This window comes from Brachycentrus maculatus, unplaced genomic scaffold, assembly GCF_059751285.1.
Source record: "Brachycentrus maculatus isolate JH-2025_06_01 unplaced genomic scaffold, ASM5975128v1 h1tg000115l, whole genome shotgun sequence".
Classification (NCBI taxonomy): domain Eukaryota; kingdom Metazoa; phylum Arthropoda; class Insecta; order Trichoptera; family Brachycentridae; genus Brachycentrus; species Brachycentrus maculatus.
The window spans coordinates 2,653,621-2,670,000 of NW_028280868.1; the positions used below are offsets into that span (position 1 = coordinate 2,653,621).

General features: G+C 32.9%; 1 protein-coding gene across 3 annotated transcripts in view; it reads left to right on the forward strand.

Moving 5' to 3' along the window:
• The window catches only part of LOC148309959 (uncharacterized), a 69,815-nt gene extending 59,531 nt beyond the window's left edge, over positions 1–10,284 (forward strand). For 2 of the 3 annotated variants that reach the window (XM_088259287.1, XM_088259289.1), the window contains exons 2-3: positions 7,555–7,677; positions 8,642–10,284. In XM_088259287.1, the coding sequence (XP_088115413.1) occupies positions 8,657–9,934 (1,278 nt within the window). In that variant the 5' untranslated portion in view covers positions 7,555–7,677; positions 8,642–8,656 and the 3' untranslated portion in view covers positions 9,935–10,284. The remainder of the gene's footprint in view (positions 1–7,554; positions 7,678–8,641) is intronic. The other variant, XM_088259288.1, reaches the window with a different exon arrangement.
• The last annotated feature ends 6,096 nt before the right edge of the window (positions 10,285–16,380 follow it).

A 16,380-nucleotide genomic window follows, 5' to 3' on the forward strand; every position in this document is an offset into this window, starting at 1 on the left:
TTGTTTAGTTTGAAATAGAAAAAAAATGACTGGGAAATCATTTATACTTCAACCATTTAACTTAATCAGAAACTTTTTTGTTTATTAATTGGGGCGATATGTGGAAATAGGAAATGGAAAAATGTAATGAACATGATGGAAAAGTACCGTGATTCACTACACACTCAAGAAAATAATGCGAGAATGTCTTTGAGATGTCGCCGTACTCACTGATTAAATGAATTGTATTAAATTGTATTGAATTTATTTGAATGATATTAAAATATTGAGATTCTTATTAAGATGAAAACAGAGATGAAGGAGATATTTATATCGGGATATTGATGTTTTATCATTTTCAGAGCTTGCGTCGGCTGGTTGAAATGATCACTATTTTGTATATGATATTCATCATTCTACATATGTATGATTAAATATCCGCTTTACTTTGATTTATGAATTTGATAAGGAACATTTCTCATGCGAGTTTAAACTCCATCTGTTGAAATTCATGTGAAGTTATAGAGCCAGAGGCATTATACAAATATTTCTTCCTAATTTCATTCCAGCTTATCGTTTTTGTGGACTGTTGGGGTCAGTTTTCCTCGTCCTAAGATAGTAGGACGAGGAAAGCTGACCACAACTAACGTCACCTGTCATGCCTTCGAATCATGTTTTCTTTCTGCAGCATCCAAGAGATCTTTAGCCTTCCTCTAGATGTCCATATATACATATATACATACATATACATTTCGTACAGGAGAAAGTGACCAAGTGCATTTTTTACAAAAACGTGAACATTGACTATTTCATATCTTACTAGCTTAATATTATCCTGAAAAAATCCCAAAGGATTTTAAACTTGGAAGTATAATATATCGACTTGTTAAAAATGACTAACTGCATTGATGTTTATTTTCTTGCCAAGCAAAAGTGATTTGAATGGCCCTCCTGAACATTTTACGTTTTGTCAGTTGTCACTTTCTCCAGTACGACTACGATTTGTGAAATTATTTCAGAATCATTTTACGTTTGTACTGATTGATTGTATTAAAATATTTATTTTAATATTGCAATATTGTTTATCTTATTGGATATTTAGTCTACATTTATGAGTTATAGCTAATATGAGTAATGGTCGCTCATCGTATTTTTTACGAGACATTTGAAATATGCACACTCTGTGCGTGTAGATAAAACGTACAATGTATGTATAGTAGGAACACTTAGCAAGTCGAGTGTCGTATGCCGATAATTTATTCCAGTTCCGGGTTGAGAGTACAAACAGGTACGAACACAAACCTGTACAGAACACCGAACATCTGAACACCTACTTAAGGGGAAACGAATCCTACTATTTTCATACTAATTTATTTTACTACAAACTCTTCATTAAATTTATGTTTTGTATGTACCTACATTTCTTAGTAGAACTTCATTTTATATAATAAAATAATAACTATGTAGTTTCCATATACTAAAACCATTCATTCGAACCCTTATTCGCACCCCAATGCATAGGGCACTGCATCATATAAATGCAGTGTTATATTGATCGTTAACACACGAAGGAAAGGTGATCAGCCCTCCGCTTCAGGTACCAGTCCAGGGTAATATTGAATAAATATTATAGTGAAAAAATCACTAATATTTATTAGACCCCCCTCTGGGAATCGAACCTGCAGAACGGTAGCCGAGCGTGCTGACCATTACACTACGGAGGCGGACAATTTCTATATTAAATATATATATTTCTTGGTCAGAAATTTCAAAACACACATTATAAAAGTTTGTATTGACCGTAATAAACATAGGTAGGCAATTTAATACGACTGGTGCAAGGGGTTAAAAAATGTTTTTACTTAACGTTTTCTGTTACAAGAGAAACAATTTTATCTTATCATTTTGCAGGTTATATCAGATCTCGGCGAATTATTTTCTAATACCCGTTGAAGTACGTGTCCCGTTATCAGCTGACTTTCATAAGTACATTCGTGATATGTGATAGTGATAAGAGCAACAGGAAGCAACATGCTCATTACTTACCTGTCATATTTTATCGAACACAATGAGATATCACACGTTGGTAATAATATTTTCATGTACGTACATGAACGCGCGTATGCGTACTTAATAAATACAATAACTAACACAAGAAAAATCAATGCTCTCCGTAATAATTTTTATGCAATACTACAAGGCAATAATAAAATGCAGTTGAACTTCTATTTAGAGAAATAACAACTTTTATTACATTTTTTTTATTTTTATTTTTTTTTATTGACTTGGCGTTTAATTTGTAGAACTCCATTTTAATTCACGTATTAATTTTAAATCAAACACAGATTTTTTGAGTCTACTAAGTTGTATTTTATTAACAAAAACACATAAAAAATTATATTGTGATAATTGTTTAATGCCCTAACAAGGCGAAACAATTGTCACAATATAATTTTTTATATGTTTTTTGTTGATAAAATACAACTTAGTAGACTCAAAAAATCTGTGTTTGATTTAAAATTAATACATAAACTTTTATTACATTTTGACATCTCAACATAGATGAAGACGAATATGGATGTCTGGGCTTACGAACTGTCTAAGGCCAGGTAAGTTGTCACTTTACACAAGCGCAACATTCACCGTTCTACCCATGATTGACAACAACACTACTCGAAATTTCAGAATTCCTAGATATATCGATCAATCTCATGACACAGCACATATGAGTTCACAAAAACTATCTTTGTTGGATTGAGGAAGATTTTATTTAGCAGAGACCCTTTTATTCAAATCATGGGTAAAATGGCGAATGTTGCAAGTGCGTAAAGTGATCATTTAACCAGCCTATGATAGGTCATTATCTCTGTAAATACTGAGACTTCCATATTCTTCTTCATCTATGTTGACATCAAAAATGAAAAAAAAACTCCTAATTAGAGAAAATCCAGATTTGTGAACAAGTATTTAGACCCACTTAGTGTTGTGCACAGAAAATGAATTAAGGTAAGCAGTAGAGGTAGGTAGTAAGGTAAGCTGGGTACTAGTACTTAGTAAGGTAGGGTAGGTACTGGTTGCGTTTTTATATGTCACGTGGGTAAGTTAGGATAGGCACTGATTTTCTGCCTATATGGAATGTACGCCCTGGACACAGTCTTTAACAATACTTCAACTTTTTGAATGACGGTTTTGTGGGGTTTCAGTATAGTTCTGGATGTCCATTCGACTATAATTGACAGCCGTTGTATCCACATTGGCAACTTATTTCAGAAATGGTGTGAACAGCAGATGGTTTACCCGACGAGCCCAGATAAGGCTCTGGTCCCTTGAGTTTCCTGGTCACACACTTGTCACCAATGCGATGATTTACAAAGAAATAACACTTCACTGATCGTAAATGTACATTTAAAATTTACCTAAAATATTTAAAATATACAATTAGGTATAATCTATAAGACCAATTATCGATTATGTTTAATATAATGAAAAACAGTAATAAAAAACCACATTTATTTGAAATTAAATTAAATTAATTATATTTTTTTGACATATCATCAAAGATGAAGAAAAATATGGGAGTCTGGGCATTTACGGGGCTGACGACCGTCATAGGCTGGTTTAAGTGATCGCTTTACACACGTGTAACATTCACCAATTCTACCCATTATTGACAACCACACTACTAAAATTCTTGCAAGTTCTGTATATATGAACCAATTTAGAAACTTTGTTCTTGAATCACTAGAACTTCACTAGAGACATATATTAGTGAGATGTAAAGAAGCTTTTTACTAAGCAGAAACTCTTATATTAGTATGTGAGGTCCGAATCCTGGATTATAATCACACACATGAGAAACGCCAGAAAATACCATTTTCATTTTTATTATTTAAGCTTATAATTTGACCAGACAATTTATTTACAACATGTTGTAAATAAATAAATTAGTTTATTGGTATTACATATTTAAGACAGAGGTAAGATTAAAAAAAAAAAAACAATTACTTACTCTACAAATATCAACTGTAAATGTAACAGTCGTAAATGTAAGTGTCCGAATCCGTAGGGCAATGGTCAGCACGCTCGGCTACCGTTCTGGAGGTCCCGGGTTCGATTCCCAGGGGGGTCAAATAAATATACGTGATTTTTTCACTGTAATATTTATTCAATATTACCCTGGACTGGTACCTGAAGCGGAGGGCTGATCACCTTTCCTTCATGTGTAAACGATCAAGATAACACTGCATTTATATAAAGCAGTGCCCTATGCACCATTGGGGTGCGGATAAGGGTTTTATTTATTTATTAAAAAATACAATAAAATATTAAAAATTAAAATAATAAAATGTAACAGAATAAGTGAAGTGGAAAAAATATGGACGTTAATTAGACATTTTAATATGCTCAACGAAATTGGTTACGTTTTCATTGATTTTGAGTTCAGAAACGGTTGTTCGGATTAACCTAGAACAATTAAAGAAAAATGTTCACTAAATGAAAAAAAAATTAGGAAAGGAAACTTCAAAATGTTTTAAGGAAATACATTTCTTTAATCATACAAAATACATAGTTTTGTTATATTATCAACATTATCCTATTATAATATTATTATGATATCGACCAATTTCGAAGTAAATAGCTTCTTCTTCAACACTACAAAAAATTACTAAAAACAAGAATCATACCCAAATGTTTCAATCTTAAGTTAGGTATTATTGTTAATTAGTATAAAGGAAGAAACTGTTTGTTTCGAAACCAGTCAAAATATGTATTTTATTACAACTTACTATGTATGTAAGTAGTTTAAAAAAAATACATGGATATTTTTTAGTGTATTTGGGTAGTATGTTTTCTAGGGATGGAAAGATTGATAAAGACATAGAAAGGAGAGTGAATGCTGGGAACAAAGTGAATGGTGCACTGAAATCAGTTATAGCAAATAAAAACCTATCAGCGGAAGCTAAACTGGCAGTGCACAACGGAGTCCTGGTTCCAACTCTAATGTATGGAAGTGAAACATGGAGTTGGCAAAAGAAGGATGAAAGTAGACTGAATGCAGTCGAAATGCGATCTCTCAGAAGAATGTGTAACAAAACGATGTATGATAGATGTGCGAATAGTGAAATAAGGAAGGAATGCAAAGCTGAGATAAGCATTATCGATAAAATTAAGAAAGGTGTGTTGAGATGGTTTGGACATGTAGAACGAATGAGTGAGGAAAGAACGGTAAAACAAATTTATGAGGCGAATGTTAGCGGGAAAAGAAGCAGAGGAAGACCGAGAAAAACATGGCACGATCAGGTATGCCAAATACTTGAAAGTGGTCAGGTTAGGAGTCGTAACAATCGGCGGGTATGTATGAGGAGATGCATGAACGTGGAAGAGGCGAAGAATGTTTGCAAGGACAGAGTGGTGTGGCGCTCTATTCTCTCTGCCTACCCCTGCGAGGAAGCGGCGTGATGGTTAGGTAGTTAGTTAGTTATATTTTTAAACATAATTTTTTGTAAGCTATAATGTGGAAAATCACACAGTTAGGGCTTCAAATATTAAAACACTCGTTATTATTTATCGTTCACGTTGTATAATACCAATGTTTTAAATTGGTATTACACAAAGTGTATGATGAATGATAAGGAGAGTGTTATATTACCATACCACAAAATTGATAAGGCTTTTAATATACAAAATACTTTTAGAAATTGTTGTAATAGTTGCGCTGCATCGAAACTCCGGTATATAAATATGTATACAAGCATAAATGCAATAATTAAACAAGTATGAATATGGAAACACAAGTATCATCCTTATTATTCATCGTTCACTTTGTGTAATATGACTCAAAAGTTTTTACGTGGTATTACACAAACGGAACGATGAATGATAATAAGTGTTATATTAACTAACTAACTAACTAACCATCACGTCGCTTCCCCGCAGAGGTAGGCAGAGAGAATCGACCGCCATACCACTCTGTATTTGCAAACATTCTTCGCCTCTTCCACATTCATGCATCTCCTCATACATACCCGACGATTATTACGACTCCTGACCAGGTCGCTTTCAAGTATTTGACATGTTATATTACCATACCAAAAGCTGTTTTTAGCATTAAAACTACTTTACTCCTCACTTGCAATAGTTGCGCTGCATCGATACTCCCGTATACACATATGAAAGTGCATAAATGCAACAATTAAGCAAGTACGAATACGGAATCACAAGTAACAGGTAACAGGTAGAGTCTCGACAGGCAAAGTGACGATCAGCTGACCTTGCCCGTGACTTGAGCGAATACGCAATCGTCATGAATACATTAGGCGCCTCGCCCGAGCCTGCCTGCCTGCCGCTGCTTGCTCGACCGGTTCCGTAATCTGCCATCGGCCGAGATGCCCAACGCTCAGGTGTGGGACTTGTGACTTGAGATCGTACTTGTGACTTGTTGACTGACCAATTTCAAAGCATCTTAAGCTCTTGAAAATTCGTTATTTTCCGCATTTTTTCACTCTAAATGTCTCTGACGTTATATCAACATTCTATACCTTCCCGGCAAAACATCGTATGGGTAAAAATCTAGTGAAAATTAAGCAATTTTTAAAAAAGAATTATCTCTAATATTTAAAGTTTTTTTGTATTTTGTGTCCTTCTTCATAGTGTAGTGGTCTGGACATTAAAATACCATCCTGGAGGTCCTAGGTTCAATCCTAGTGGCGTATTTTTTTTATTCTAATATTTACTTAATATTACCCCGGACTGGTACTTTAATTCGGTAGTGTAATGGCAAAGGGGTATATCTGTAAAAATTTTCATTTTCTATGTTTGTTCTACAAAATGTCTAAAATAGTGTATTCCATAATCTGGAAAAAGGATATAGCTGTAGTTGCAATACTTATTTAGTTTTATTAAGATATGTACATTTAAAAATTCATTAAACAAATGAGTTATTTAGTTTCACAAGTTTGTTTTTGCTCTCCTGTAAAATTTGGTATGAGACAGATATAGCCCTTTGCCTTTACACTACCCAATTAACGGTAGTTAATGGTAATTAACGATACAATAAGATGTCGTCAATTTGATGCAGTGCCATATACACCATTAGGTAAGGATTAGGGTCAGTAGTAGTAGACAGTGTTTTTGTAGAGAAATTGGTACTTTTTGATATTACATTTCAATTGAAAAACCTACCTAAAAGCTCCTACTTAGAATTATTTCCATATAAATATATTTACTGTATATTACTATGTGACTATGCTTACTATGGTTTGAATTAACACTAATATCAGGTTTAGTGACTCGGTCTTCTTTTATGATTTCATACACGTTTAGGAGTCGAGGGTTTTCTTATTTTCGGGAGAGTTTTAACGGGATTGGGTTTTTACGAAGGACTCAGGAAGGTTGATGTTATCGTCATCTATACACTATAGTCTTTTCGTGGACTATTCTGACGTAGTGGATGACTCAATTCTTGTAATTACTTATCTCTGTGCCCTTATAACTGTTCTTTACTTCTTTATGTTACCCTGTTACGAGGAATCGATCAATCTTTAAATTTATTAATGTTTTAAATTTTTTTTCCAGATTTGAAGACAAGTCTTCCTCTTTCATCTTTAATATCCGAAGCCTGAAGACAATGCCTAAAGTAATAATCTCATTAATAATTATCTCATTGGATTGACTTGTTTTTGGATATTATCTGACCAGGTTGGCTCTTCGCAAAGTATATTGTTAATACATAATTGTAAATAATAAAACTATGGGCAGTAAAAACATATTTAGAAAGCATCAAATTTATGTTTGTAAACTGCAGAAAGAAAAAGAAAAACAGAAATAAAAAAGATCGAATACATAAAATGTTCACGACATTTTGAGTGTGTTCAAATACTTGAACACAAATCTGGGTGTCTCCTCTTTGAAGTTATTTTACATTTTTGACATCTCAACATAGATGAAGAAGAATATGGAAGTCTGGGTATTTACAAGGCTTACGACCTGTCATAGCCTGGTTAAGTAATAACTTTTACCATTCTACCCATAATTGACAACCACAGTAGTGTGTGAAGTGACCACTTAACCAGCCTAAGACAGGTCATAAGCCCTGCAAATACCTAGACATGTATATTCTTCTTCATCTATGTTAAGATGTCAAAAATATAAATATTTTTTTAAAAATATGATATTTACTGTTTATAGAAAGAGATCATTGAGATTTTTTCGCGGAGAAGTCAGGTAAATGAGCGAAATTCATATTTATTGAGGATATCTACTCTTTATTTTAATATTAGTTTATGCTTTATTTATTTTTCTTTTTATATTTTACATATTTTTAAAAAATTTTCAACTTTTTCCTCTGAATTTTGTTAAAACACCTTTTTATAGTTTTACTTGTATTTTTTCGCTGTCTTTCTTTGACTACATGTACCATGGAATGATGAAAAGTTAAACGTAAACAACAAGTAAAAGATGAATAATGATGAAAAAAAAAATTAAGATAAAGATGAAGCTTAAAACATATTCAATTATTTCGTTCTGATTTCAATGCGGTGTTCTTGGTTCTCAGGTTTTATGTTATCAGCAAAATGAAATTGTTTGCTATTCATAAACTCTTCGTGTAAGGTTTGTCTTTCGTAAATAATGGTTAATCAACATTTTTTCTCTTTTATCTTAGGAAGTCTGCTAGTATATGTTCGCAAATCAAGTAACAGTGTCTACTGAACAAGACAAGATAATGGCATATCTTGATGAAATAAATAAAATTCCAGACGAAAATGTTAGAAAATATACAGAAGAATTTATTAAAAGTGAGTCCATCGAAGTTCGTGGTTTGACTGTGTCTGGCGTAGCGTCTGAAGGCAGCAACTTTCTCGGTGTTGTTTCAAGAGTAATGATAATTGGAAAGAAACCAAATGGAGAAGAAATAAGTAAGTCGTTTGTGTTCAAAACATCCGTAAAAAACGAAGTTTTCAGAAACAAGATAGCAGTTGACAGAATCTTTACCATCGAGATATATATGTATACCCACATAATCCCGGCTTTCGAAGCAATACAAACGAAATACATCAAGAGTGATGATAAATACAACTTTATCAAGTATTTCAAAGCTGATTCCGCACACCTCAATGAATACTTAATAATGGAAGACTTGGCTCATAAAAATTTCAAAACTGTTAACAGAAAGGAAACTTTGGATCACGAACATATCAAAGTTGTAATCAAGAACTTGGCGTTCTTCCACGCATTATCGTTTGCGTTGAAAAAACATGACCCGAAAACGTACAACAATCTGGCAACCTTTGTTGACAGTTGGCCCTGGTTTTCTAAGAACGCCGAAAAAGTGTTTGCGAATCTATCCAAAGAAAGAGCGGAGTTAGAGATCGAAGATGATTATTGTGTATCAAAGTTGAAGGCATTCAAACCAAAATTCACTGACGTTGTCCAGTATAGTACAGATTGCAAGAATGTCTTGCCTTATGATGTCTTCTGTCACGGAGATACATGGATAAATAACATTCTCTTCAAGTATCAGGGTAACACACCAGTCAAAGTATTGTTTCTTGACTACCAGATTCTATACCGAGGGTGCCCAGTGACCGATATCTTCCATTTCTTCTTTACGTGCACTGATGAAGACTATAGAAGAGATCATTTTGATGAAATAATGGAGTATTACTATTCTTCACTCGGTTCTCGGTTATCAGAGTTGGATTGTGACATAGCGGACTGCTATCCCAGGGATATTTATGATTGGCAAGTTAAAGCGATGCTTCCTTTCGGCTTAGTGATTTCACTAATGTTTTTGCCGCTCCTGTTAAACGAATCCAAGGATTTCATGGATATGGAAGAATGCCTTGAAAATCCCAGTGTTGAAAGTTACAGATTCAAGGATCCGGTTACCAAGGCGGCTTTTAATAAAAGAGCAACCGGTATTATACGGGATTATGTTAAATACAAAGTTCTCTAATTAGTACAAAACGTTCGAGTATTTTGTATGTTGAATGCATTTTCACATTATTGTATGATAATATTATCACTATTATTTATTATCTTATTTTTTAAAACACGCAAACATAAATCTTCTGTACAATAAAAAGAACATTTTTTTTGTCAATTAAATTTTATATATTTTTTTTGCGTGTTACAAATAATTGAATAAATAAGAAATTTATATTTTTAAATGATTTGTTTATATTTCTATAATAAATTTCTACTATTTATAGTTTTAAGGGTTTCTGCAAATTTCAAATCGCCTTAGAGTGAAACAGTGTTGTATAGTATCATTGTATGTGAATATCTAATAAAATATATCATAAACATGTGTGTTTTAATTCTACTCTGCAGTTATCAGCGCGATTGGTTACCTTACTGGAGATCCCGGAATCAATTTCCATGGTGGTCAGAATAAATATAGCGTGATTTTTCTCCCTAAAATTTATTTTAGGGAGTAAAATCACCCTGGACAAAGTGCAGGACTGATCACATTACCTACTGTTAATTGACGATCTAGATAAACCTGCGCCGATGAGATGCAGTGCCATATGCACCATTGGGTGAGAAAAAGAGTAAAAAGGAAATTAATATTTTTTTTATAATACATGGGTAAAATTACTTTATCATACTTAGCATTAAGGCAAGAATCATTGCTAACACTGTCTTGTTGAGAGTTTGATTCAATAAATTATGAAAAGGATAGTGATTTGGCCGGACACCGGATGCCGGATATCCAGCAGGCTCACAAGCCGGATGGGCGGATAACCGGCAAGACATCCGGCACAGTTATTAATTAAGTAACGATAAAATCAAATATAATGTTTTTAAATCATATTTGATTTTACTAAAGCCGCTTACTGCAGGGGTACGCAGAGAGAATAAACCGCCACACATGACAAAAAACACATTTGTTTGCTAAATCATTTCCACTATAATATTTTCCCCAATTCATTCACAGTGAAGCGCCCTTGAGTTATTTTTTTTTACGAAAATGGCGCTATATAAGTTATCCAAATTTATTATTATTATTATAATTATCTGTCTTTGCAAACGATCTTCACCTCTTCCACATTCATGCATTTCCTCATACATACCCGCCGATTATTCTGACTCATGACCTGATCACCCGTAAAGTATTTGAAATTATTCATCATGCCAAGATTTTTCCGGTCTTACTTTGCACCTATTTCCAACTAAACTCGCCTCGACAACAAAAAATACCATTCTTTCCTCACTAATTCGTTCCAGATATCCAAACGATCTCAACACACCTTTCTTGATTTTATCGATAGTATATACATACACACCCTCTTACACACACACACACACACACACACACACACTAACCCCAACCACAAACATTACTTTCATTCATCACTAATTATAATAAGAATAACATAATCTGTGAATTTTTGTAATTGGCTCTAGATTTATTTATTGTTATTGTATATTGTATTGTTATAGCTGTAAAAATCCCAAATAAATAAATAAATAATGCTTATCTTAGCCTTGCATTATTTCCTTGTTTCCCCATTCGAAGAGAAGATTTTCTCAGTCTTCCTATGTTTTTATTTCCAACAGCATTCGGCTCATAAATTTGTTTTACGGTTTTTTCTCCACTCATTGTATTAATTTAATTTCTTATATATTTTTCTTCTGGGATAAAAGAATAGTTAAACTTATCGACACAATATTACTTTTAACCATGTCGATATGGCTTTATAATTCCATTCCAGATATAAAGGTAAAACATGGTAAAACGAATATTCAATTGGAGCGCAATACATTAAAAAAATCATTCACGAATTCAACTGCGTTACATGGAATGATTTCGTTGAGGAAATAACAACATTCCGTGCTTAAATTTGAATGTCTAAGACGTTGCCAGTTGCGAGTCATGGCGGTTTCCGGTTCTCCGGCGGTGGGCAGTTCCGGTTAGCAGAGGCGGAATGTGGCAACACCGGATGTGACTGCTCTAACAAGCATGTATTGGATATATGTATTTACGCAATAATCTCAATACACATGAATTACAAACAGGCTGGTACTATAACATATATTTTATATTTCTTCATGTGTGTATTCTTGGTACTATTAATAAACTCGCATCTTCTGTTAGAAAGATTGAACATTTACTTTTTCTTACCCTTATCCGCCTCCGTAGTGTAATGGTCAGCACGCTCGGCTACCGTTCTGGAGGTTCCGGGTTCGATTCCCAAGGGGGGCAAAATAAATATAAGTGATTTTTTCACTGTAATATTTATTCAATATTACCATCGACTGGTACCTGAAGCGGAGAGCTGATCACTCTTCCTTCATGTGTAAACGATCAAGATAACACTGCGTTTATATGACACAGTGCCCTATGCACCATCGGGGTGCGGATAAGGGTTTTATTATTACCCTTATCCGCACCCAATGGTGTATAGGGCACTGCTATCTTGAGCATTAACACATGGACGAAAGGTGATCAGCACTCCGCTTCTGGTACCAGTCCGGAAATATTGAATAAATATTAAAGTGAAAAAATCACTCATATTTATTTGACTCACGTAGGAATCGAACCCGGGACCTCCAGCATGGTAGCCGAGCGTGCTGACCATTATATTACAGAGGCGGATCTGGAATATTTACTTACCTTTTTTATTCGAATTTTTAGATTGAAATGATTTGGCAAATGTTGGCCAAGAAAGGCTTAGCACGACCAAATCAATCATAACTGGTAGTACTAAAATACTATTCGATCGGAGGGCATGTTTGACAAAATGTATGGATGAAGGGAAGCCTAAACCTACGAGAGTATGTTAGGATGAACGAGTGTGGCGTTGCATCCTTTCTGCCTACCTCTGCAGAGAATCGATATGATGGTATTAGTAGTAAATTTGTCACATTTCAATGTAATTTGCGAAACATAATTCATAAATAAGGGTTTATGGTAATATATTACATCAGTCAGCACGGTCGGCTACCGTTCTGGAGGTCCCGGGCTCGATTCCCAGGTGGGTCAAATAAATATAAGTGATTTTTTCACTCTAATATTTATTCATATTACCCTGGACTGGTACCTGAAGCGGAGGGCTGATCACCTTTCCTTTGTGTGTTAACGATCAAGATAACACTCTGTTTATGTAATGCAGTGCCCTATGCACCATCGGTTGCGGATAAGGGTTTGAATAAGTACATAAACAGTATCTGTGTGAAAATACTACGTTGCGAGGTTTTTTCATGATAAACAATGATATTTCCAAACAATGACACATCCCAAAGATGACGGTAGACAATAAGACACAAGAATTAGAATACCTATTGCAAAATAATTAGAAACAAAGAAACTGGTTTATGTCTTGCAAAATAAATATAAACATACGATATATAGTATTCTTCCTTAATGTGAATAAAAATTTCAAATGTCATAAAAAATATAATATAATATTTAAAAAAAAAATTAAATACAGTACTTGTTGCAGCGTTTTCATAAAGCTTAGCTCATTTGACCAGTAGACATGTCAATACAGTAAAACCTCGATATAACGGACCTCTATTTAACGATCTTTGGATATATCGGACTAAAATCCGGTCAAATTATTGACTATTCGTCAGATAACGAAGTTCAACTATATTATACCCATTTTCGTCATTTTAGAGAGTTGATTATCAATAAAAAAACACCAAACTTATGAAGTGCAAACAAAACTGATTCCTTTTTCAAAGCAGGATTACCGAAAGCAAGCTCGTCGATATCAAACAGCAACGTCACTTGACGACGAGTGTCCGAAGACAATAAATTGAATTTTGTTTGTGTTTTGTATTGTTTATTTATATCTAAATGCATTGTTTTTTTTATATATTTGTTTTAAACCTATCTTTATATAACGGATTTTTGGCTTTCACGGACACACTTTCCCCCCAATTAGTCATTTATATCGAGGTTTTACTGTACTACTGTATTATTGGTTTTTATACTGGTTTTTATTACAATCTTTTTTTAAAAGAACATATGGCAAAGACAAGGGCAGCATTGGCTGCTGTTTTTATGATGCAGTGCCCTATGCGCTACCGGGTGTGGATAAGGGTTAGAATAATGTTTATTCAATATAACCCTGGAATAATTAATACCTCAAACGGAGGGCTGGTCACCTTTCCTTCATATGTTAACGATCAAGATAACCCGGCGTTTATGTGATGCAGTGCCCTATGCGCAATCCGGTGCGGATGAGGGATTGGAGAAAGATATGATACATGATGAAATAAATACATAAATGTGGTCGAGTATGGTATCAATTATTGCGCAAAAGAAGCATCTCTTCTCGGAAAACATGCGGCCTTATCCCGATGTCTGTGAGAACATTATTTTACATTTTACGCCAGATAATTGAAATAAAATTACAGCGCCGACGTAAATAGACGTTGAATGAACCATTGTAAGGAAACAATTAAGCGGACAAGGAACAATTCCTCGACATTATCAAACAGGAAGACAAACCTTTGTGTCTCGACCCTGAATATTTCCGGTTTCATTTCCGACTCGAATACTAACGACATCGTACCACTTAAGGCCCATTAAATAACAATAAAACAACATAATAATATTATTAAGATTAGATATAATACCTACATATTTATGGATCTTCACATATTCATTCGTAGCAACATCAACGTAAATGACTTTAAATTTTACGGCTTGATATGAAATAAATACATAACTATCTCGAAAATTTAATTATAAGTTTATTTGGATAACAATATGAGTTGCAGGGTTTGATTGATTATTGGGGATTTGGTCCCTAATTTTGTGGAAGTTAAATAAAATATAATATTCTAATATTTAAAAAAACTATCTAACTATTCCTGAGCGGTAGACAGAAAATAAAATAAAATAATGTAAAATGTACATTAGTTAGAAAAAAAAACTTTTTTATAATTTTTTAACTGGCTAACCGCCGCTAAATAATCTCCGAAATATTTTAAGGATAAAATAGTGTTAAACAAAAATTTTCATGAACATATTACTAGAAATAAGGATAAAATAAGTCTGCCATTGTTGAAAAAAACCGAGTCACAAAATTGTTTAATGTATAAGGGTTTGAAAATTTATGATGAGATGCCTGAATGTATGAAAAATGAAAAGAGTCTGAATGAATTTAAAAATAAATGTTTTGTTTACCATACTGTGAGAATATGTAAATATATATATTTATATATATATATATATATATATATATATATATATATATATATATATATATATATATATATATATATATATATATATATATATATATATATATATATATATATATATATATATATATATATATATATATATACATATAAATATATATATATATATATATATATATATATATATATATATATATATATATATATACATATAAATATATAAATATATATATATATATATATATATATATATATATATATATATATAATATATATATATATATATATATATATATATATATATATATGATGTTAATTAAGTGTAAATAATAATTTATATTAATTCCCTCTATTTAGAACGCCACATCGATGTCTTTGCAAACTATATTAGCCTCTTCCACATTCATGCATTTCCTCATACATACCCGCCGATTGTTTCAACTCCTGACCTGACCACTTTCAAGCATTTTAATTACTTGATAACGCCATTTTTCTTCGGTCTTCCTATGCTTTTATTTCCAACCACATTATTTTTTCGATAATATTTTCATGATTTTATCGATAATGCTTATCTCAGCTTTAACTAATTAGATACGATATAAATGTGAATATTACGACTTGAATTATTGACTTTTTTATTGAACCTTTCCCAAGTATCTATTTATATGTAAATAATATAATTAAAATAAAACTCTGCTCCGCTTCCATATTCATTAATGATGATTAAAATACAAATTTTGAAATTATAAATCAGAATCGAACGTTCATTTTGCATACATTTTTGGTATTTCAAAATAAATAAAAAACTCAAAAAGTAGTCGTATTATTTTGAGATGTCGAACGTAATAAACGACTTATTATTGCTGCTTTAACGGGTATTTCGATCGCGTGTAGTGGGGTCACTACAATACCTTTGAGTAAATTGGAACCGGATGCAACAGTTTCTTAAGAGTTGCATCAGTATTGGTGAGGAAGTACGCAGGTGACTCCGGTGTTGCCTATTATAAGCCTCACAGCCCCCTTGATAACGGCGAACCGAGTTCCGGTTGAGAAATACTGGGCACGAGAAAGAAGAATACAAACTTTATTCTTACGTTATAAATTTGAGAAATTCTTGATTTTCATAAATGCCGGTGAACGCAATGTTGCTTGGAAGATTTGCTAGCAATCAATTAATGAAATGTTTTTTTTTAATATGTAGGTATATTAAGTGCTGGGTTTTAAATGCACACATCGTTG